This window comes from Lissotriton helveticus, chromosome 8 (genome assembly GCF_964261635.1).
Source record: "Lissotriton helveticus chromosome 8, aLisHel1.1, whole genome shotgun sequence".
NCBI lineage: Eukaryota > Metazoa > Chordata > Amphibia > Caudata > Salamandridae > Lissotriton > Lissotriton helveticus.
This window is the reverse complement of record NC_136069.1, coordinates 13,724,349-13,749,893: the sequence shown is the minus strand read 5'-3', so window position 1 is coordinate 13,749,893 and position 25,545 is coordinate 13,724,349. Positions and strand designations below refer to the sequence as shown.

Here is a 25,545-nt window from a genome sequence, read left to right as displayed (position 1 = left end):
AGGTGCCTGCTGCCAGCATTCTTGGATTCAAATTGGGAGTTTTGTTTCAATGATGCGCTGCGGATAGCTCAAGAGCAATGGAAGCAGAGAACAAGCATTGTCAAAGCCAGTAGGTCTTGCCTGTGCAATCTATTGGCTTATTCATGTTTTTATCCATTTTACAAAGGAGCGGGATTTGCATGGCTTTACGTTAAAAATAAAGCAGATTGCAGGATGGCGCGGAAAAGGTATATCAGAGGAAGGGCATGCAATATGAAGGCTTTATATGCCTCCCATCAGCAATAAAAAAGCACTAACCATGTCATAGCACTTTAATTTTTTTTTTGTGGGGGGGGTGAAAGTTCATTGTTTTTGTACAACCTGGCTTAAAAACATCGACAAAGCCAATAGTTCACATGGTCAAAACATATTGGCTTTTCCAATGCTTGTTTTTTCGGGTGGGCCAGAAGGGTGAGAGGTGGCAAGCAACAATATGGGTTCAGGTGAGAGGGTACAAGCAACAACGGGGATTGGGTGGGAGGGGTCAAGCAACAATGTTGGGGGGGGCTGGATGTTGGAAGGGGCAATAAACAATGAAGAATGGGGTGAGAAGCAAGCAGCAATGAGGGATGGGGCAAGAGGGGGCAAACAACGACACAGGTTGAGGTAGGAGGGTGCACACTCTCTAGAGAGCCAGACCTAGAAAGTAAGCCTCAGCAAGCATTATATGGGAAATAAGCAGGTTTTCAGGGCCTTCCTGGAGAAGAACAGGACCTGAAGTGCTCTCAGAGAAGGTGGCAGGCTGTCCACAGTTGTGCAGCTTTTACCGAAAAGATCTACCCACCAGATCTAAGTTAGTGATAGTTAGAGATGCAAAGAAGATTAGCCTTCGAGGAGCGCAAGGCTCTAGGAGGCACATCACGTTTAAATTTCCTTTGCTAAAAGAGAGGACCTTCCTTCTATACAGCTCTAAAGGGGATACAAAGAGAATCTTTGATAACCCTGGGCATAGGACTACGCTACGCTTGAGGTGCGCGCGTAGTTTGCGCTACTACGCCCTACGGGAATTGCACGTAGCACAGTGCAAAAACGTGTAGCGTAGTAGGCATTTTTTGCTTGCTCGCAGCCCTCAAAGTCAAGTTGGCGAGCGAGCAAAATCAACATCCCGGCGAGACTTTTGCCTCGTTCGCAATCAGCTACATCGAGTTGCAGATCACGAGTGTGGAAAATAAACCTTCCGGAGAGATTCTCAACGCAGGGGGGGGTCAGGTTTCTCATTGCGAGTGGTCGCGCATGCTCGCGACCGCTCGTGATGAGAAACTACCAGTCCGTGTTGAGAAAGCTGCCGCTCGAGTACAAATCTACTAGAGCGGCAGAAAACGACTGCTTGCACTGTGCAAGATGCCGTTTGCGATGATTTTACAGTGCGGACAAGCATCCGGCACTGTGCAATCAGTGCGAACAGCATTTTCCTACCACACTACGCACTTCGCACTACACACGCGTAGCATGCGTAGTGCGAAATGCACTTCGCGAAGCTACGCGTAGCGCTACGACGCAAACCACGCCCAGGGTTAATCTTTGACCTAGAGCCAGCATAGCTCTGAAAGAACTGGAGCGGATGAAGAGTATCTTGCCAAATTCAAGGCCAATGCGGCCACCACAGAGTTGAGCCTGCTGCAATCTCTTGAATAGATCATCTGGGCAGCATAGAATCAGTGAATCAGTGTTTATTGATTTGGCTATTGTTGTATGTGCACAGCAGATACATATCCAAAGGTTTGAGCAACCTGAGGGGGCTTTGGCAGGTCTCTTCTCCCAACCACAACACTTGTCCCTTCCATCAACGACTTCCTACTAATGTTCAGAAGATCCAGGGACAGACACAGGCCGCCCTTTCTCACCATCACACCCCCTGGAGCTTGTCCATGTAAACCAGGGCAGAGAGGAGAGCCATGGAACACTAACAGAATATTGAGTTTTAACTATCCCGCCACCAAGATATCATCCCCCGAAGACCTACTACCGCAATATCGAGAAGGTAAATATATGTAGGTAATTATGGATTTGCGATACTTGCGCCCAGATGTATGTAGTTTGATGATATACATATCTTTAAGGTTTGCAGATGTGGAGTTAGAATATTAAACGGATGTATGACGTTACAACGCATGCTATTACAACGCATGCCTTTACGACGCAAGTTTTACAACGCAAGTCGTTACAACGACTTGCATTGGGGGGCGCTGGATAGTGAATAGTTTAATTTACTATTCCAACTCAAGTCCCCGTGGATAGTAGGGAAGGTGTTGGATAGTAAATTAAAACTATTCCCTATCCTAGAGCGCCCCCCAGCGCAAGTCGTTGTAAAAGTTGCGTTGTAATGGTTGCTTCTTAAAGGTACTTCGTTGTAACAGTTGCGTTGTAAAGGATGTTTCCCATATTAAACCTATACTTACCTATATATACACTCACCTACAGAACCTTTTGGTAGTTTATATTTTAACTACAATACTTTGATTGCAAAGTAATGTTATAATTTTTCTGAGGATTATATGTGTCTGTCTTGATTAAGATAGAACCGTAATCATGAAACTGAGTGCGGATCATGGATCAGGAAAAGGACAGTGAAGAGGGTGGAGGAGCGGTGTTACATGAGCGGTCTGGGTGAAGTGGGAAGTACGGGGGCGGGCCCTGGAAGGGACCTCCCTAAAGGGTCAGTTTATGAGGGGTGAGGCTCGATGGGTGTGGAGGAGACCGGGCATGCCCTGGAGAGAAACACAAAGGGCTGGTGACTCTGGGAGAAGGGTAGTCATTCCCACGAGGGGCTTCCACTCATACCTGGATGGAGGGGTGAAGCAGGCGCTTTCCACACAGGAGGGAAGTCCACTTGGCCACTAGATCTGGAGAATCCTGTCAGCAGCAAAGTAGGAGAGAAAGCAAAGATAAGACACAGGCAGTATGAGAGAGAGGAAGAATGGACTGAGGAGTGAGTCCCAGTTTGTCGCGTGTGAGCCACAAGGGATACCACCGGTGGCGACCAAGGTGAGGGAGAGTGGCGGGGAGGACACCCACCATCATCCTTCCCATTACCAACTCCACCCCAATCCCCCAGGGTTAACACCCAGAAGGAGAGAACAGCAGCTCTACAGGGGGACACACAGCCCCCCACATCAAATACACACAGCAGAGCAAAAGGGGGCCTGTACTACAACCATACAGAAGTTGCAAAAGATTTTAAACTGTTTATGCGCCATGAAATTATTTATTGATGCTCATATCTGAGTATATGTATTTAGGTAAATAAAAGCAAGAGTTACTATTCAATGGGCAATGAATACTGAAAACCAGTTTGTGGTTCTTGAAGCTGCAGACCGCCTTGACCCTGAAGCAATGAGCAGTGTCTGGAGTCCAAGGGCCATATGTATCAACATTCCATTTTGCAATTTCTAAATAGTGATTTTAAAGGAATCGCTATTTAGAAATCGCAAAATGGTATGTATCTAGAAATTCGCTTTTTTTTGTGATTTCATAAAATTCCTTAATTGCGATTATCAAATTGCTCATCGCAATTAAGGAATAATTTCCCATTCATTTCTGTGGGCCAGAAGGCCCGTAGGAATGAAGGGGAAATTTGCGATTCGCAATTTTCATAATCGCAAATTGAGAATATTTTCAAGGGTGCAGGGGTGTCCAAAGGACACCCTGTTGCACCCCTGAAATCTGCATGGGTGTACATGTGGCGCACATACATGCCCTAAGGGCAAGTATGTGCGTCACATGGCACTTTGAAAAATGAAAAAATATGCATTTTGAAAGGAAATCGCAACTTACCACCAACTAGAAGTTAGTGGTAATTTGCGATTCCTTAAGGCCAATTTGCGATTTTTGTGGCTTCTTACATTGCATGTAAGGAATCGCAAAATGTGCGATTCCTTAAATGCAATCGCAAGATAAGGATTCGCAAATTTTGCGATTCCTTAGTTTTCAAGCAGATTTCCTTGATACATACCATTAATCCAAAATTGCATTTGCAAACACCGAAATTCTGCGAATTTCGGCGTTTGCGAAGTCAATTTGGCTTGATACATATGGCCCCAAATCTCTCTATTCTCTCTTAATGCAACTCCTTTTCCCGCTTCTCCCACTGGCTCTCATGCTCGGGTACACGTGGTCCTTGGCGGGCGGTGAGAGACGGAAAAGAACACGCCTTCCATTGGAGTGCGTGCAGGAGGTTAAGGAACAAGCATTTGCAATGCAATAGGACTCGCATTTACGCAAATTTGAGCTATTGACATTATAAATGACAATGCCTTTTATTTTTGTTTATATTTTTAAAACATAAATAAAAGGCAATGTCTTTTTCAATGACAATAGCTTAAATTCGCGTAAATGCGAGACCTATTGCATTGAACATTTTTGTTATACAGAAGCAAGCTAGAGGTGCACAATCACGTGAGTCGCAAAGGCCAACGCCCCCCCACACCCCTCCCATCATAAAATGGCGTGCCTCTCAAAAAAATTATTTAAAACAACCAAAAACAGGCTGACACAGAGCAGCAGCTATAAACTGGAATAGGGATATGTATCGCTGAGAACGTGTGGGCATGCCATTGGTGTCGCGAACAGTTAGGGGTGGGAGATCGGGTAAAGGAAGGAAGAGCGCAAGCAGACGTGCACATGTACGAGTCAGAGACCTCGTAGTGGCGCATTCTGGTGTCCTCGAGACAGCAGTGCACAGCAGATCAAGGGAACTGAGTTGCAAGGAAAACCTTGTGGCACCCCAACCGTTAGCAGACCTAGCTGCAGCTTCTTTAGTGTGACACTAACAGTTAACAGTAGCACATGTGGAGCGATGTGGTAGCAAAATATGAACAGAAACATCACAAAGTACAGACACCACTCCTGTGTTCCGCAGAATCACTATTTACATGCCACTCCGTGCCCGTCTGGATCCAGAGGAAATCAAATTAGCAAAAAGTATTGACATACGTCACCTCTCTCCCCCATGGACCGGCCCATCACCTCGTGCCCAGACAGAGAGTCTATCTCGCTTCGCAGTGGAATACGCAAGTGAAGGGACATCTAACCACCTGAGCACCCCTGTATCGCCCGGAACCGGCGACCTTTATGTGCTCCTGGGGACTGACCTTGATTTACTCGTGCCGTGCGCGCCGTGTCAGGGACAGCTCAGCGGCCTACGATAATCCACATATATATAAATAAAATGGGAGAGAGGCACGCCGCTTAGCGGCAGGGAATCTGATGACCACGTGGAGAGGCATGGCTGGTGCTGATATATATATAAATAAATTGGGAGCGAAGGACGCTGCTCAGCGGTAGTGCAAACGCAGAATGAAACACGCTGGAAAAAAGTGCTTACCGACTAATTAAAGGAGACTGTATAACGGCGCAGGTAAAATATCCTGTCCGGAAGGGCTGTCCGAAAAGCAGACAGGGCGGTAACAAAGAAGCCTCATTTTCAATCGGAAGCCAGTGTTTACCATAAACGATGACGCAAGCCAATCAAAAAGATGGGCGGGATTAAACTCCACTTCTGGAATATCCCGATTACAAGAAGCCTCGCAGAGCGAGCAGCACATGTGTGCTGCAATGCTAGGTGAGACCTAAAAACCGGCATGGGGACTACTCAGTCTGGAATTATCTGATGTCCAAAAGGAATCGGATGACTGCAAGGGCCTTACGACAACCACTACAACAAAGAGGAGGCGGCCCCCTATTGCGAGGACAGGAAGCAATGTAAAAATGGCCGCCAGAAGCGGAGGGAACCCTGGGCTGCAATGATAATACATACATGAGACACTCTTTCATAGCCTTTATAAACAGCAATCAATTAGACAAGGTGTTTAATTGGCCATAAAACGAAGAGGCAAGTTAAGACAGTGTTTCCCAAACTATGGGTCATGACCCACTGGTAGGTCACAAGACTCTTTTTTGGTAGGTCGGGAAAGTCCACGCAATAAGGATGCCTTTACATTTTGTTTATCTTGTCACATTTGCAGTGCACAACGATAGAGGTCAAATGTTAGGCTATGCCTCCTGATAAGTTGCTGCTTATCCTTTTAACATGGGACTGGCGTTTACTTTCTTTCTCCTACTACAAAATGAGAGGCGCTTTTAAAATTATGTTATGTTAAATAATATTTATAAAGCGCACGTACGCCCTTGGGCTTCATGGCGCTGAGGTACGGGAACATAACAAAGAAAGGAAAAATAGACAGCCGGTTTAGGAATAAACATTATTTGAAGGCCTGTCTAAAAAGCCAAGTTTTAAAGTGATGTCTAAAAGTGAGAACGTCAGGGCTCTGTCTGAGGGGCAGAGGAAGCGTATTCCAGAGGCTGGCGGCTAAAAAGTCAAAGCAGCAGCCGCCTGAACGTTTTTTGTTAAAAGAAGGAACAATTAAGAGATCCTTCTTTGCGGAACGGAGATTAAGTGAGGGGGTGTACCTGAGTACCAAGCCTTCAATAAACTTAGAGCCAGTGTGTTGAAGAGCTTTAAAGACCATGCAGCCCGTCTTAAACATGACCCTCTGCGCCACCGGGAGCCAGTGCAGTTGTTCCAGGCCAGGGGTGATAGATTGCCACTTTGGCTGCTTGAGGATCAGTCTGGCCGCTTGGTTTTGAACTCGTTGTAGTCTCTTAAGTTGGCCAAGCGGAAGTCCCAGGTAGATGCTATTAGAGAAGTCCAATCTGGACATAACCAAAGCAATGACCACCTGGATCAGGGCTCAGTGGGTGAGGAATTGGGAAATCTTTCTTATTTTCCGGAGCTGAAAGAAAGCCCCGGAGACAACAGCACCAATTTGACCCTTAAGAGAGAGGTCGGCGCTGATTATGACTCCCAAGCTTTTCAAAGAGGAAGATTTGCACGGGGGCTGGCCCATGATGCTAGGCCAGAAATGAGGACCCCAACTTAGCTCACTTTTCCCCGGCAAGATCAGTTCGGTCTTGCCGGGGTTAAGTTTGAGGTGGTTGAGGTTCATCCATCTATGGATGTGATCCATAGCATTGTGGAATTCAGTAACTGAATCTGGGGTATTGAGGGGGAAAATCAGTTGTAGGTCATCAGCATAATTAAAAATGGAGACCTGATAATTCTTTAGTGAGTGAAGCAGAGGACGAAGATAAAGATTAAATAAGAGAGGTGACAGTGAGGACCCCTGTGGGACCCCACAAAATGAAAACAATTTAGGAGCAGAAAACGGACCAAGTGTGACGGATTGTGATCGGTCAGAGACAAAGGAAGTGATCCAATTCAGGGCCGAGCCCCTGAGGCCGGCCTGCTCGACACGGCTGACCAGGATGGAATAGTCAACCGTGTCGAACGCGGCCGACAGATCGAGGAGTATCAGCGCCTGATGGATGCCTTTGTCAGTATTCGAACGGAGCTTGTTCTGGACAGCCACGATGACGGCCTCCGTCGAGTGGCCGGGTCGGAATCCTGCCTGGTTGGGCTCCAGATACTGAGTTGTCTCGATGAAATTAGACAAACAGTTTGTTACATGAGCTTCCAGTACTTTTGAAGAATAGGAATTATATGACAATCTTAGGATGTCATGTTTGGCAAAACATAACAAAATGTAAATACCTGTAAACTAAGGGCCCAATTCACAGAATGAACTTAAGACTCAATCCTAAACTTACTACTATTTTGGTATTCACAGAATGCACTTACTACTTTTGGTATTCACAGAAGTTAGGATTTTGTCTTAAGACAAACTTAAGACACACTTAAGACAGACTTAAGACAGACTGAAGACAGACTTAAGACAAATCCTAACTTCTGTGAATACCAAAAGTAGTAAGTACATTCTGTGAATACTAAAATAGTAGTAAGTTTAGGATTGAGTCTTAAGTTCATTCTGTGAATCGGGCCCTAAGTGCATGCATTCAGCAGTTAGGAAAGCAAAAATAATGTACATTTTTGGGGTAATTCTGAAGTGCAATGGAAACAGAGCTTTTAATAGCACAAATGATAAATAGTCACTAACACCCCATTTCCACACATTCTCATTTGAGTGCTGTATGATATAAGGTTTTATCAGTCAATGTGTGTGTGCAAAGTTAGCGGCACTTTAAATTGAGAAAGTGCTGTCTGTAAATGATAATGCATCGCCACATGATGCTTCAGCTACATTCAAAAACTGCCCCTCCTCGTGTCCATTAAAGGTAGATCGGTCGATCTAAAAAGTGGGCTGTGATTCTAAAAAGTTTGGAAACCACTGAGTTGAAGACAAACAAGTTTTGCATCAGAGGTGAAGTCTGAATGAAACTCATGAGGACGGATGAGGCCTGTCACAAGAGCTGATGGACCCATAAGTGATCCCTGGGATCCCTAGCTCACTGAGAGATGCCAAACAGATGTCAGTTGGACTTCAGCGTATGACACACACGAGTGAGGGGAGACGTCCTCGACTGAGTGCAGAGGGGGGTGGACAGAGTTCAACAATGTTACAGACATGGGGGAGAGATAGGGAAACAAGGCAGAAATATCAGGGTGATGGTAGGCTCAGAGATTGGTCAGAAAACAAAAGAAGACATTGCAAAGGGGAGGTTTGGAGCATGCTGCCCCCTCAGAGCCACAAAGATGTCAAACTTTAACATGCATCGAGTCTCCAAACTCTGCTGTACTGTAGATGAGGCACAGCCAGGAGAGCTCTGCACTGGCTTCCAGTGCATGAATGAGTTGCATTTAAACTCGACAGCCGAACAATCTAACATCTGCACAGACTTGCACTGGGGTATTGCAGCGCCTTGAGACCCCCAAGGGTGATTAGCGCGCTTCACAAATGCTGAGTGATTGATTGGGGTATCTGGTAACAGAATCAAAGTTTACGTACAATGGAAGCAGTGTCTTCTGGCCTCCAGATCTTCAGCACCCAAAGGAGCCTCCCTACAAACTACCCAAGCGGAGGCCCCCAAGGGCCACAGTTCCTGAATCCTCTGTCGTTTGAAGTTTCCCAAATCCAGTCTTTGTTGGTCATCATAATCGCTGAAAACTCAATTATTTCAGGATATAGCAAGACCAACACTAAGGGCCCGATTCACAGAACTAACTTAAGACAAAATCCTAAACGTACTCCTTTTGGTATTCACAGAAAGCATTTAGTGGTAGTAAAGTTAGGATTTTGTCTTAAGTCTGTCTTAAGTCTGTCTTAAGTCTGTCTTAAGTCTGTCTTAAGTCTGTCTTAAGTCTGTCTTAAGTCTGTCTTAAGTTTGTCTTAAGTCTGTCTTAAGTTTGTCTTAAGTCTGTCTTACGTTTGTCTTAAGTTTGTCTTAAGTCAAACTTAAGACAAAATCCAAACTTTACTACTAGTAAGAGCCTTCTGTGAATACCAACAGTAGAAAGTTTAGGATTTTGTCGTAAGTTAGTTCTGTGAATCGGCCCCAAAGAAACTCTGTCGGAGTAGTGGCTGTGTTACACCTGTAAAGAGTTAGTCAGCTGGAAGTTCTAACCATGTCCCATGACCAAGCCACCACCACCACCACCTAATACAGGACCAGGCAGATGTGACAGGCTTTACAACTCAATGTAGACATACATAATATGATGGTGAAACCCTCTTGCCCTTGCAGATGTGCAGGCTCAGCAGTTCCAGTCATTAACAAGCACTGGCAAAGCCAACAGATCTCGGATTCACTACCGAGTGCTGACCTGTTGGCTTTGCCCCAGATGTCCACTGAGTATACACGTGCATGCACAACAGCAGCCATGTTGTAATGACTACATGTGGAGACACGCATGGTGGCCACCATGTAAAAAAAATCCATTACAAAATGGCTACTGTGAATGAGGCCACATGCACAATAACCATCTTGGAAAGGTTTAGCTCATTCCTTGCTTCTGAAGCAATTCAACAAGCATTGTCAATGCCCAAGGCATGTGTGTGTGCCAGTGTCAGCTAGTTGTCAGTGGCACGGGAAGCAGATCAACGTGGGGCCATATCCTTCAGTGGAGCGCGAGTCAGAGATTCAGCGAGGGAGGCATCAGCACAGAGACAGCGAGGGGAGGCATCACCACAAGGGACTACTTAAAACACCATGTAACCTTCCACAAAATGCCAGAACTTTAAGGGCAGCCCACCCAGCCAACAGAAACTAGTAAATGAATACCAACAGCAATGGCTGAAGAGGGCTGACCACAAACCCAATCTTTTATATTGTATGTGTGTTTGTTTGTGTTGTTAACATGAGGTCTCCCACAGGCAGCTGCAGATCTCCTAGATGAGACCTAAAAAGGATCCAATCAGTGTTTTTATTTTGTTTGCTGGCAGGAGGGTGCTGATAATGACACAGAGGGGTTGGGTTTGGAGTAATAGACTCATCTTTAAAGGTGTCTTTCCTATCTAAAACCTTTGGTGGGTTCCATAAGGATCATCACCTCTCAGGACGTGACCATCGACAGGAAGGTGTTTAGCGCCACAGAGGCCACTTTAGACGCTCCATATTTACCGGGGTGGATGAATCTGTTTTGTGAGGTCCTGGTTGATCCGTGCAAGGATTCCCTCGCCTGATCTGAGCCAGGTCTGACCACCAGTTCACGGCTGTCTCAAGCAGAAGGGGCCACACCCTGGAAGCTGGGAGCCTGGGTCACCACTACAAGTCCTGCAGATAGGGGGTGGATGGGATAGGCTTGGACTGTCTCCCAGCTACTCATCATCCCTGAACCCTGGCAGGTGAAGCTCCAGGGAGCATCTGGAGCTTCCGTAGGAGGCCGCCAAAGCGCACCCAGACCTGGTCCGGGGATGCTGGACTTCAAATGTTCTGGTTTCTGCGCCTTGGCCCCTACCTTGATATTGTCATTGTGGATTCCGGCGTTGGAGATGGATTGGAAGCGGGAATCTTTGACGCTGATCTCCTCGGTCAGCTGCTGGATCATCTTCTGCACCTCCTCCACCATCTTGGAAACCACTCGGTGTCTCAAATCAACCTGCGGACAGAAGAAGCAGATGTCAGAGACGAACGATGAAGCAACTGGAGTCACTGGATGTCAGGGAGGAGTAAAGAAGCGCTCGCTGGGAGCGGAGTGACAGTGACTTCACTGCCCACATGTGTGAAAGCCAGATGTTGACCACAGAAGACATGGTTGTCATTGTCCAAATATGAGGAAACATAACATACAGGGAGGACACTGCCCAGATATATAATGAGAGACACTGGCAAGTATGCAAGGAGGAGAGAAGCATGTCTAATCTATCGAGAAAGAGAAGGGAGAGCCTTTGTACAGCTGTGAGATGCAATAACCTGTGGGAAGAGGAGGTCCCCGGTCCCTGTGTGCAGACTCCTGTTATCTAGAGCTGAACAAAGCACAGAGCACAAGAGGCTACTAAACTTGTAACTTACTCCTGGTGCCTGGATGTCATTGTCAAACATAAGGCCCTTAAGGGTAACTAACAGAAGGGCAATAATCTCAACCCTCACTGCCACCCAGAGCTGGTCCCTCACCCCCTTCGCTCGTTCAAAGATGCAGCCTCCAGCCATTGCCTTGCACACTTCCAGGCCTGTTGAAAGGAGGGGGGAGAAGAGGGCCACACACTGAGGTACAGGTGTCTGCAGTTAAGGGCTCTAATGGCATAAAAGAGGCACAGTGCTGCAATTCCAGGATCCCAGAGGCACCAGTGACAAGGCTTCTTAGGGAGCATCACATCTTTTGAGTAATACAGGCGACCTCATCACTGCCCACAGAGGCTGGAGTGTTCATGCCTGCTTACAATGAGCATATGAAATATAAGAGAAGGGTAGGCCGACTGGAACACAATAACAGGGACAGTCACTGGTCTCCGCAGGATGCCTTTATTGGCCAATTTAGAGTACAGTGTTCGGTGAGAATATGTGATGTTACAGCGCGGTCAAAATGATTGCGGTATGTAACACTGCAGTTTTTACAACGACTTTGCTATTCCAAAACCAGTCTACGTACAGTAGGGAAGATGTTGGAATAGTAAATCTTACTATTCCTTAGGTTATAGCGCCATCCAGCGCAAGTTGATGTAACAACTTGCGTTGTAACGGCTGCGTTCTAACTGCATCGCGGTGTACTCACCGCAATGTAAAGGATGTTTCCAGTTCGGTGAAGAGTCTAGACCCTTACTATGGGAAGTCAAGGGGCTGGTGTCTGCTTTATTATTTTTCCATTCATGGGAGCAGCCCAGGCCTATTTCAAGGCCCCGAGAAGCTGTAATGGCACGATTCCTTGAGGCAGCCCAGAAAAGTATCCTCCTCCTGCTTCAACACCCTCTGTTTGCTCCGTAGGATCTACAAGTGGATCCACACTGAAACAAGAAGAACAGTCACCCAGGCCCTTGTTAGCAGCAGGTTGGACTATGGAAACGCCCTCTACGCAGGAGCCTCGGCCAAACTCCTGAGACGGCTCCAACGCATCCAGAACACCTCTGCACGACTGATCCTCGACATCCCTCGCAGCAGTCACATCACACCCCACCTGAGAGACCTGCACTGGCTCTCCGTCAACAAGAGGATCACGTTCAAGCTCCTCACCCACGCACACAAGGCACTCCACAACACCGGACCAACGTACCTCAACAGAAGACTCAGCTTCTACACACCCACCCGCCAGCTCCGCTCTGCCGACCTCGCCCTCGCTACAGTCCCCAAAGGCTCAGCATCCAAAGGAACAACACACCAGTGACTAAACACAGAATCTGAGGCAGCCTAATCAGTAAAATACGGATGTACGACGTTACAACGCATGCTTTTACAACGCGTGCCGTTACTATGCAACTTTTACAACGCAAGTCGTTACAACGACTTGCGTTAGGGGGCGCAGGATAGTACATTTTTGAATTTACTATTCCAACTCCAGTCCCCGTGGATAGTAGGGAAGGAGTTGGATAGTAAATTAAACTATTTACTATCCTGGAGCGCCCCCCAGCGCAAGTCGTTGTAATGACTTGCGTTGTAAAAGTTGTGTGGTAACAGTACCGCGTTGTAAAACCTTAGTTGTAAAGGTTGTTCCCTGTAAAATACCCGTGAACCTGGTCCCTGCTGTAGATTGTTGTCAACTGTTTGCTAGCTGGAGACTGTGTTGATGTTATGTTATATTTATTAGTATAGCACACTAATCACCCAAGAGGGTATCCAGGCACTTGGGCAGGTAGGTGCGTAGGTGTGTGGTCCCCAAGGTGCTTATATGAAGAGTCAGATCCTCAGCTTCTTGTGGAACTCAGGAATTGAGGAGGAGGCTCTGATGTGTTGAGAGAGGGGGCTCCATTCTAGGGTGCGATGTAGGAGAATGAGTGACCTCAAGTTTCGCAAGGACTGTGCGCAAGTGAGAGTGAGACAGAGCGTAGGTGCCTGGTGAGTTGGTAAAAGTGTTCAGGTATTTTGGTCCTGTGTTGTGTAGGGCTATGTATGTGTGTGCGAGAAGTTTGAATTGGCTGCCCTTCTGAATGGGGAGCCAGTGAAGCTTCCTGGGGTGCGGTGTGATGTGGGTGCACCCTGGGAGGTCGAGTATGAGTCTTGCAGCGGTCTCCTAGATGGTCTGGAGTCTGTATGGGAGTTGTCTGGAAATTATGGCCTAGTGAGTTTTGCCGTAGTCCAGCGTAATGGTGATGACTGCGTGACGGTGAATCTGGCATTCTGGGGCAACCATTTGAAGATCTTTCATAGTATGCATGAGGTGTGGAATCAGGAGGTGCACACTGGTTGACATAAGTCGTCATGTTCAGCTTGGTGTCTAGGATGATCCCTAGATTTCTTTCATGATCGGTGGGTGTGGTGTTGGTCCTAGCTCTGACTGTCACCAAGTGAACTCCCACGGGGAGATCTAGTTGCTGAAGACCAGTACTTCCATCTTGTCGAAGTTGAGATGCAAGCAGTTTGTACGCATCCAGTCTGCCACCATGGACCTTCAGTTGGTGAAGTTGTCCTCCTGGTGATAGTCTTGTCCATCAGAGAGAGGTTGAGTTGGGTGTCATCAACGTAGGAGATGATGGTGATGTCTTGTGATCGAATGATATTGATGAGCAGAGTGGGGCTAAGTTGATCTGTGCTGAGGGCGTTGAGCCAGTCCACTCTGTCATTTTGCCCCAGCTGCACCTTAGAATGCTGAACTTGGTAGGAGTGATGATGTGATGTGTGTTAATTTGGAAGTGGAAGATAGAGTGATAAGTCCATTTAAGTAATGCTGTTGATTGTTGTGAAGATGGGGTCCACTGTGTGTCCTGCAGTGTGTTGGGTCTGAGATGAGCCAGGTGAGTCCGATGTTGCTAAAGCTTGATTGAATGATTACGCACTTATATAGCGCACGACTACCCGTAGGCATCTCGGCGCTTGTACGAATACCGCTGTGGAACCCTTCCTGGCTTTTCCCTGTGAAATGTCCACTCCTGGGCACCCCTAAGGTGAAGCCAGGCATCCCAGCGCTATTGGGGCCGTTGTGGAGATTAAGCAAGCTATTGCCCAGAGTTGCAGAGTGGGACCCATGATTGGAATAGGCACCGAGGCGAGAATTATCAGGTCCGAGGAAATTGAGCCCGAGACCCGCCGAGACGGGAATTGAACCCTGGTCCCAGCCAGACCTCTGCATCAGGGTCTGCCGCTCTAACCATTGAGCCACACTTCTCTACTTTCGAGGAGGGCTGTGAAGCAGGTGTTGTTTTGGTCTTTCAGGTGAAAGCTGAGGTCACCAAGCAGAATGTTGGCTCAGAAGTCAATGGTGAACTGGTTGGTAAAGTTGCTCTGGGTCCAGGTGGTCCGTAGGTGAGGGTTCAGATTAGGGTGAAGTTTTCATCAATTTACAGCAACAGCTGCATGTGTTTCATGTATGGGGTGGCATTCTTTATGGATGTTGTGCATTTGATGGAGTACTTGTTGATAATAGCGAGTCCTCCTCCTTGCTTGTGAAGACGGTCCTGTTGAGAGATCAAGTAGCCTTCTGGGATTGCAGTGGTGATGTCGGGAGAAGATGAGGTGTTGAGCCAGGTCTTTGTGATGAAGAGAACGTTGGGTGCATCGCTACTCAGCAGATCCCATATTTCGGTTGTGTGTTTGCTAAGTGATCATGTGTTGAAAAGCATGCATGCAAGTGGGTTTTGACAAGCAGGTTTGCGGTGACTTGTGGTGTAGGTAGGGAGTGTAGGGTCATTTTCTTTGTAAATGAACATGCGGTATTTTATTTATTTATTTTGAAAGTTTTATAGAGCTTGAACAAGATCCTTACGGATATCAGAGCGCTTTACAGACAGTGTGACTAAACGTGCAAATGACTAAAGATTAAACAAAAACGATTGACAAAAATATATAAATGGTTACAACATAAAGAAAAAACAATGTATGGAGGAAAAGATGCAGGAGGTCAATAGACATACAAAATACAATATAAAATAGTCTCATGAAGAAAGTATTGAGTTACCAGATTACGTACAAAAATACAATCAAAATATTCTAAGGAGGAAAGTATTGAGTTACCAGAATACAATAGTCAGAGTTCATGTAAATTTGGCTAGGAGGAGAGCTTTTACTTCTTTTTTGAAGGATGCTGTAGATGAGATAAGTCTGATTTCTGGAGGGAGGGCATTCCATATCCTGGGCGCCATTCTTGAAAAGGAGCGTTTGTAGTTTTTTTTCTTGTGGAATCTCTTAGGTTTCAAAAGAAGATTGTCTGCGCTTCTTGTCACTCTTGATCCACCAGATATTGTCAGTTTCTCTGCGAGATAACTGGGGGAATTGTGGTGTAAAGCTTTGTGGGGCATTTAAAGGTATCCCTTTATGAAATATTCTGCTCATGTGTGGAGTTCGATGCTGTAGATCCCAATACTGGGAAGTTTCATACATAGCGAGCTGCTTCTCCACCAGCTAATTATGAGCCCCTATCATCAATCAGAAGTCCCGCTAGGATATCTAGAACATCAAGCATGGTTTGGTGGTCAGTTACTCCATGTAGTTCAAAACATTGTAATGGGTCCCTCAAGTAATGACGGGGATGTCTAGGCCATATTGGGTGGGTATACATCATATGCTGACACAGCAAGTCTGCCAATGCAGAAGTAAGACTATTATTAGATCAGGTTGTGCCCATTTATAGGAAACTTTGACAGTATGTCTTACAATCACCTGCTGTGGGAGTGGTCCTCGGCAAACTCCTTACAAGTATTACGTAAGCTGAGAGTTGTGTGGCTGGGTGTAGTAAATAAAGTTTGTGGCACCTTGCGTTCAGTTAACGGTGCATGCTGAAGAATAAAGATGTGGAAACCAGAGCTCCGTGTGTGGCATGGTCTGTTACATGCTCCGGGAATGGAGAGAATGCTACAACTGGCGACGAGATAGGGAATACGTGCCCCCCAACGATGCAAGACTGCTCTCCCTGACAGCGTCCGTGGTCCAGCATACTGCTCTTGTAAATGTATTTGAGCTTGTAAAGCGCACTGCTACCCGTCAGGGGTTTCCTGGCGCTGTATAACTCCGGGGAACCCGTCCTGGCTTTCCCTGTGGGATGGTCCCTGCTGGGAGTCCCCAAGGTGGAGCCAGGCATCCCCGGAATTGATGGGGCCGTTGTGGAGATTAGGCAAGCTAATGCCCAGAGTTGCCGAGTGGAAACCCTGATTGGAGTAAGCACCGAAGCGAGAATTATCGAGTCCGCTGACCCAAGTCCACGACCCTGCCGCGTCAGGAATTGAACCCTGGTCCCGGCCGACTTCTGCTCCCGGGTCTGCCGCCTCTAACCAGTGAGCCACACCACTCCACAATGTATGTGCCATTTGCACCTCAAGATGTGGTTTACAGTTGGCGTATGTGGAGTCAAAGTACAAATCCAGCTTTTGAGAGGCCCTCGAAGAAGGTGAAGGTCCTATAAAGGAGCCCAGTCAGTGAGCCAACCAAAAATCTACTGAAACGCTCAAACAAGAGATACTGCACCGCAGCATAACACACAGCCAGCATAAATACAAAGCAGAAACGCTTAAGCCTGTGATAACCAGGTACAAAGAAGTAGCAACAGCCAGGTATAATGCATAAAGTCGAGCGTGGTGAAGAACACATGAAAGAAGCAAAATCATTACTCACCAAAGACGGAAGATGGTGCCCGCCAACCTCAGCTCGGGCGAGACGAACCGAGCACCAGCGAGCAGGCAGTTGCTTCAGAGGTACTATCAGGCCAAGTGATGCTGAGGATCAAACATTGCCAGAACAGAACACACTCTCAATGTCAGTCAGAAACAGCACAAAATACGATGCCTCTGTGTTCCTGAAACCACCACATCCATGCCTTACCACCAAAAAGCTGAATATTGGGACCAGATGGACTGCCTGGAATGAAAAGATTGATGACTTCATAGATGCGATAGAAGAAGCAGATGTCAAAAAGATCATCAAATACTTGAAGAACCTCGCAGGTGACGGAGTAAAGGAGGTGATAAAGAAGATATCACAAGCTGGTGAAATATCATACTGTCAAATCAAGAAGACGTTGGAGACCAGGTTTTATCCAATGCTGAATGTCGACTATGAAAGGTGCACTTTCAACCAAGTAAGACAGCAACCTGGTGAGATGATGGATGAGTTTGTTAAGAGACTTAATACGCTCATAAAGCACTGCAAGTTCAATTAATTCAAAGATGAAGAAGCCAAGAGTCTTAGAGTTATTTATGGTTGCCTTTTCGACTCATTCTATGACACATGCTGAGAGAGACGCTCGGTTTCGAGAAAGGACTCATTGCTGCAAGACCAGAGGGACGTGCCGATCAACAAGCTGCTCATATCGAAGCGAGAACAAACTAAAATTAATCCGCACTGAGCATGAAAAGTAAGCAGAAACGCAAGGCAGAGGCCCACCAAGTGATGTCTCAGAAGAAAAATAAATTGTGTTTTCACTGTGGATTCTCCTATCCGCATGAAGGTAAATGTCCTGCTATCAGCTAAATATGCAAAGGCTGCAGGAAGCAAAACCATTTTATAAGTTTGCAAAGCAAAAGAGAAACTTGGTGCATCACAAAGAGATGAGAAGATCGATGCCAGAAAGTTCTTGAAGCACTCTAACAATTCCCACAAGGCCCAAAGGCACCATTGACTAAGGCAAGTGGAGCAGAAACAAAGTCAATTGTTATCAAATTCATCATCCAACGGTTCAATGATGTCATCATTGAGTGACGATGAGGAAAATGGATGTGCGATCATGAGGTAAGTGTGCATGTCGGATTGGCGGCCTGCAAGGAAAGACACAAGTCTGAAAAGAATCACTGCATGAAGCACCAAAGTTCCTTTGGAAATTGTCCTAAAATCACATTCAAGGTGAATGGCTGCCTATAACTTTCATTATAGACAGTTGTGCGCCAATAAACATCATGCCGGCAGAAAAGTACAAAGAACTGTCTCTGCTACCAAGTCTCACACTGTCAAGAACCAAGGTGTATAGCTGGGCAGCTTCTACACCCTTGTGAAGTAAAGGATCCTTTGTGGCGACCATGCGACAAAAGAAAACAACAGTGCAAGCGCCGGATTTATGTACTCCTGGGTACTTTGTTGAGTGCATGCTTATTAAGTTTTGACACTGCTGCTGACATGGGACTGATTTCTATTAATTAAAACTTGAATGCCCATTCGGAAATAGTGAGTCAATTTCCCACATTGTTTAATGGACTTGGGAAACTTAAGACAATGAAGGTACATATTCTCATTAATGAAGATATTTGCCCTGTTGCAAAGCAACACCGTTGAATTGTTTTTCACTTACAATTAGACATGGGAAAAGACCTAAAGACACTGTTAAACCATGACATCATTAAGTGATCTACTGGTCCGACACCATGGGTTTCACCCATTGTGGTGGTGTCAAAAAAGGACAGTGGAGGTTCAGTGCACATATGTGTTGATATGCGACGGTCCAACAAAGCAATCGAAAGAGAAAGACATCCAGGTCCACAAATTGCAGACATGATCACACAGCTGAATGGTGCCAAATTCTTTTCCCCCCATGATCTGAACAAAAGTTACCATCAATTTGAACTGAAAAAGAAAAAAACTGCAGGTACATTACTACTTTTTCAATGCATATTGGTTTGTTCATGTATATGAAAGACTCCATTTTGGTGTGTCATCAGCTGTAGAAATCTTTCAAGATGTAATTTCTCAAGGAATTCAACCTGTAACACATGTTTTTAACTACAGTGATGACATACTGGTATTTGGGGCTACACAAAAGGAACATGACAAAGCAATCACACAAGTATGCTGTCTGTTTGCTGATGCAGGTCTCACGCTAAATGCTGAAATGTGTGAATTTCACAAAAAAGACTTAAATTGTTTGTTCATATTTTCTCTGAAACAGGGATGACTCTTGACCCAGAAAAGGTACAAGTGTGATCATCGACTTGCCTCCAGAAGATGTGGCCATACTGTGATCCTTCTTAAGAATAGACAGCTACCCCTCCAGGTACATTTGTGTCTTTGCCACAGTGAGTGCCCCTCTATGGGAACTAATAAAGCGAGATTTTCCGTTTGAATGGTCATGTGAATGGACCGAATTTTTAAGAAAATAAAACACGCAATTGAAAATGCAACCAAAATGGCTCACTTGGATCTGAAATTGCATACGGAGATTGTAGTAGATGCAAGCCCGGTGAGACTGGGAGCGATCCTTGCCCAAAATTTTGGACAAGTAGCTGCTCAGAGACACAAAGTGGCCTATGCTAGCCAGAGTCTATCTCAGAATGAACGTGCTTATTCTCAACCGGAAAAAGAAAGCTTGACTGTAGTGTGTGAGTGTGAACACTTCCATATGATTCTGTACAGAAAGCATTTCACCCTTGTCACAGTTCATCAAGCATTGTTCACCATTTTCGGAAATCAGAAAACTAAGATGTGCCCTCACACTGAGAGATAAGCGTTGTGTCAGCAGGAGTATGATTACACTATTGTGAACAAACCGGGGAAGGATCAAAACCCCGCAGACTATTTTTCACTAGTGCTGCTCATACTGACGATACGCTTCAACACAAGGAAATCATTACAACACAATCCTGAAGGAAACAGTCTTTGATCTCTTACAGATGATGTTGAGTACCAGAAATTCAAGAATGTTTGGGAAGAACTTTCTGTTACCCATGATGGTGTCATACTAAGAGGCTCAATATAACCGCTATATCGCTAGACTACTAACTGGATGTATATGGCTAACGGTCTCTGCCTAAATGCAATTAGTCTTACCTCGCGTGCGGTTCTAACGTGTCCTCCTCTCTCCTCACTGTGTTCGTGCGGTCTATGTTACAACGCCGGTTTAAGACAGGTATTTCACGCTATGCGTGTTACGCGCGTGGGTGTTGGCTGTTACGTTGTTTTTTATGTGTCCAACTTTATTGGCTATTGTGTGTCTGTACAAGGATATGCATCACATTGCGCGTGTTCCTGCCAGTAACTATGTCGAAATTAAATATCGTTTCATAAATGGAAGATTCAGTCATACGAGGATATACAAATTTCACCATTAACTTTTGAAATTTGACAGTTACAAATAACAAAGAAATTCAGTCCGATCATTGAGACCGTTTGGTTTGAGACTATTGAGATGGTAAATCCAGTAATTTTCTCTTTTGAGTAAGTTCTTTTTGTTGTGATTGTGTTGTTTAAGATAATGGAGTGTTTAAACATTTAGAGCAGCCGTTACATGTACCTGGACAATTAATGCGCGCGCTAAAAGGGAAGGATAGAGTTTACGCTATTAAGTTTGTTTATTTGCAAATTTCAGTTTTTCCCTGATGAAGGTGCCGGGGGCACCGAAATGCATTGGAAGGAATTATACATAAGCGTTAAAAGATGGTTAAAAAATGTGAATAAAGATATATGAAGAAGAAAAAAATCTAGTGAACTTTGTTTAAAACTACGTGAAGTTTGGAGTGAAAGTAATTGACAAAAATTTTCGCTGACTATAGTTCAGCCCCTACACCCGTGCCAAGGGTGAGAGACCTATGGCGCAATAGGTCTGCTACATTAGAATCATTCGTTCACACTCCTGGAGGGAAGTGATACCCTTGATAAGCACGACAAAACATTTGTAAAACAAGAGGCGGTGCACAACCCAAAACTTTGAGGTCATACTAAGAGGCGTAAGAACAGTTTTCCCTGAAAGCCTGAGGCAACAAGTTGTTGAACTGGCACCTGAAGTTCATCGTGGCATTGCTGCAACTAAAAGAGCCCTCAGGGATCGAGTGTGCTTCCAGCGTCTTGACAAACGAGTTCAGAGGGAGCTTAAAGCTTGTCATCTGTGGAACTGCCTGTCCCCCAAAAAGACTCAACACCCATTGAACATGGCTGAGCTACCTAAGCAAGCTTGGATGTTGATTTATTTGGACCTCTCAACAACGGACATCATCTTATGGTAGTTGTCAATGAGTACTCAGGTTTATCTCTGGTGGAAGACTTATCATCAACCACACATGACACAGTCTTCGAAAGGCTGGATGACATTTTCACAACATGGATGTTTCTCTCCATTCTCAAATCTGACAACAGTCCACTCTTCATCTGCAGAGAGTTCAAAGACTTTCTTTATTGTTTGAACCGCAAACATCAGAAAAGTTCCCTTCTCTGGCATCGTGGAACAATTTATAAGTACTTTGAAAAGGGTGGGTCAGCGTGCTGCGCTGAAAGGCATCGACCTCAAATTTGCTCTGCACCCAGCCCTTTGTGTCTACTGCTTCACTCCTACTTGCACGACAGGAGAACGTCCTGCTGCCTTGTGGTTCAGGAAAGCTCTGGGAATGCAGATGACTCAATGGACCACCAGTTGGTCAATAGACCCTGATGCGATTTATGTCACTGACACCTCTCACAAATGCAAAATGAAGACCTACGCCGACAAGCAATGACATGCTCGAGACTAGGGGTGGGCGGAAGTCGCGTAATGGACTTTCGCGGAGAGGCACAGAAATTGAACCAATTTCTTTGCCTCTCCGCAAATTTCTGTTACTTGACACCCGCCCGCCTGGTGCCCGCCGCCCACCCGCCTCCCGCCCGCAATATTAAAAAGATTATAGCTGAAATAAGAGTTAAAACACTTACCTTATCGCGGGCAAATCTCTTCCTGTCTATTGCACCTTCTTCTTTGAAACTGCGCATGCGCGGGAGCCCTTGCATGCACATTCCTCGCCAGGAATGCGCATGCACAGTTTCAAAGAAGAAGGCGCAATAGACAGGAAGAGAAGTCCCCGCGATAAGGTAAGTATTTTAACTCTCATTTCAGCTATAATCTTTTTTATATTGCGAGCGGGAGGCGGGCGGGCGGGAGGCGGGCGGGCGGTGGGCGGACATTTCCCTTCCGCCCCTGAGTATGTGGAAATTTGCCCTATTTTTCCGCCTTCTTTGCGGAAGGCGGAAGGGACAAATTGCAGCACATTCCGTGGGCAGAATGGAAATGTCTGCCCACGCCTTCCCGAGACACAGTTTTTGAGGAAGGAGACTGGGTTCTTGTTAAGCAAAAGCAGACACACAAGACGGGCACCTCTTAAGAGTTGTGGCAAAGGACATTTCATAGCTGCTCAACGACCTGGAAAATCCATAACCAGAGACTCGTCAGACTTTAAGCCTGTGCCATGATGTTCATCAGCTCCAGACCTCACGAGTGAGGTAAGACCACCTGAGTGCCCAAGTCAAGCATCCGACTGTTCTCCAGAGAAGCCAGATGCATGCACCCTCCTCTATCTCATTCAACTAGATGTGGAAGGCTGATACGAGCCCCTCGACGAATCATCGAGGAGTTGTTATGTGTATACATGTCTATGTATTTTATATTTAACAAAGGGGGAGACGTTGTGTCCTGTGTTGATGTGCATGAAGACGCTAGTGGTCGTCGGCAGACTCCTTACAAGTATCCCGTAATCTGATGGGTGTGGCTGGGTGTAGTTTATAAAGTTTGTGACGCAGTGTGTCAGTTCACGGTTGCATACTGAAGAATAAGGATGTGCAAACCAGAGCTCTGTGTGTGGCGTGGTCTGTTACATGCTCCCGAGCTGGGGAGGAGGCTACAACAGCCATGCATTTATATGTGCCCTAGAATCACCGCAGGAACTGCTCTGCTCAGGCTGACAAGCATGGGAAACATCCTTTACAACGCAACTTTTACCACGCAGTGCCTTTACAACGCAACTTTTACCACGCAGTGCCTTTACGACGCAACTTTTACCACGCAGTGCCTTTACGACGCAACTTTTACAACGCAAACCTTTACAACGCATTGCGCTGGGGGGCGCTCTAGGATAGGGAATAGATTTAATTTACTATCCAACACCTTCCCTACTATCCACGGGGACTGGAGTTGGAATAGCAAATTAAACTATTCACTATCCAGCACCCCAAAGCGCTATGCGTTGTAAAGGCATGCGTTGTAAATACCGCGTTGTAAAGGCATGCGTGGTAAAAGCATGCGTCGTAATGTCATACATCCGACAAGCATGCCTACTCCAGGGCCCGGATTTAATACCCTTTGAAGCCTATGAGACATAAACCACACCCACGCAGAGTCAACAACTGTCGAAGGTGACATGACTGTGCACAAAAAGCCTCTGGGTCTTGGCAGAGCTGTGGCAGTGCATGCCAGGTGTGTGTCCAGGGACCGGGGCAGTGTAAACACATCTAAGATTCCACGCAAAGCCAGATCTACTAAAATAGAGCGACCGTATTTGTGTAAAATACTAGAACCTGTCTCAACAGGACTGGAACCAAGATGGCGTCACTGCTGCAGCTGCAATAGGCAGATAGCTTCTGCTGAGCAGGCCTCACAATTAAACACAAGACAGATAGGGGCAAACAGGGACAGACGGACAAACAGAGGCAGAAAGCGACAATCAGGGGCAGACTGGGACAAACTGAGGCAGAAAGATAGAGACATACAGACTGGAAGAAATAGAGGCAAACAGACTGAAACAAACTGAGGCAGAAAGACAGTGACAAACAGGGGCAGAAAGATAGGGGGCAAACAGACTGGGACAAACTGAGGCAGACAGATAGGGGAAAGCAGGGGACGACTGGAAAAACTGAGGAAGAAAGATAGGGACACACAGAGGCACACTGGGGCAAACTGAGGCAGAAATACAGAGACATGCAAGGACAGAATCGACCAAATGAAACAGAAAGATAAGGACATACAGACGGGAATAAACAGAAACAAACAGACTGGGGCAAACTGAGCCAGACAGATAGAGATGAGCAGGGAAACATATACTGCGACAAAGTGAGGCAGAAAGATAGGGACAAACAGGGTGAGAAAACTGAGGCAGAAACACAACGACAAACAGGGGCAGACTGGGACAAACTGAGACAGAAAAACAAGGACAAACAGGAAGAAGCAGAGAAAAGTTCGGAAGAGAGGCAGGGGCCAAACAGGGAGAGGCTGTGAAAACTGGACAGACAATAATTCATCGAGAGACAAACCAGGAAAAGGCAGAAAAAAGGCCAACGGGTATTGAGAGACAGAGGAGGCGCAGCAGGCGCTTGAAGGACAGAGAGACAGACAGACAGACAGACAGACCCACAGACAGGCTGCCCCTCACCTTGTTGTGCAGGTAGCTCTCCAGGTCTTCCTCGGTGATGGCTCTCATGACCTGGCGCTCCTTCGACCCGAACATCCGAGCTGCCTGCGGGGCTGGGGCCGTGGAAGGGCCGGACAGACGGCCGGACACACAGCCGGGGCACTGCCGGACACACGGCCGGACACACAGCCCGAGCTCCTCCCTCGACGCTCAGAGGCTTCTAACAGAGAAGACAAGAGAAGCCCGGTTGAGGGTTCGAGGATGCCAGGTGGACCCTGGGACCCTCTCACCCCAGGCTAGGAGGGATGGTCCCTCTCACTGAGGCCTCTCGGAGCTCACTCCCTCTTCACTCCCTACGGCCTTCCCTCAGTTTCTCACTCTCTTCACTTTCTTTCTTTCTTCCTCACTGTTGCTTACTTTTAACCTCTTGCCCTCCTGATATCCGTTTTCTCTCTCTGTCACTCCTTTCCAGTGCTTAATTTGAGCCGGAGCTCAATTTTACAAATTAAGCACTGCTCCTTTCCCCCCTCTCTGCTCTTTTTTCTCTCGCTCTTTCTATCCATCTCTTTCTCTCCCTCTCTCCATTCTCTCTGTCTTCCCCTCTTACCGTCCCTGCCTTCTCTCTCTCTTCCTTTCCTTCTCCTTCTTTATTCTCTTTCTTTCTCTCCTCGTCGTCCTCTCCTTTCTTTATCTCTGATTTATGTTTCGTTTCTAGCGCTGTGTTCTTTTCTGCTACTGCCGTTAATTCCAGTATCTTAGTTTTCTCTGGATCGATATTTTCTTTATTACCATTTTATTCTTTTGCTGTTGCTGCCTTCTTCGCCTGCCTCCTTTCCGCTCTCTTTTTCTCCTTTGAACTATATGTTTTACAATCTTACTCACGATCCCACTTACCTTACCCTTTCTCCTCTTCTCCCGATCTTGCTTCTTTCTCTCTTTGCTCTTCTTTTTATCCTGATTTCCTTCTTTCTTTCGCTTCAATTTTTTTTCTTTTTCGTCTGTCTTACTTCTCTTTGCTTCTGTCTTACTTCACTGCACTTTCTTTATCTTTTCTCTTTCACTATCCGTT

At 46.2% G+C, this 25,545-nt stretch overlaps 1 protein-coding gene across 1 annotated transcript in view; it reads right to left on the bottom strand.

Annotated features, from left to right (window-relative positions):
- Window positions 1-24,572, bottom strand: part of MAB21L3 (mab-21 like 3) — a 117,607-nt gene extending 93,035 nt beyond the window's left edge. Inside the window, exons 1-3 of the mRNA XM_078655881.1 lie at window positions 24,498-24,572; window positions 10,790-10,930; window positions 2,821-2,892 (exon numbers count right to left, since the gene is read on the bottom strand). Coding sequence (XP_078512007.1) covers window positions 2,821-2,892; window positions 10,790-10,930; window positions 24,498-24,572 — 288 coding nt within the window. The remainder of the gene's footprint in view (window positions 1-2,820; window positions 2,893-10,789; window positions 10,931-24,497) is intronic.
- Window positions 24,573-25,545: the final 973 nt, after the last annotated feature.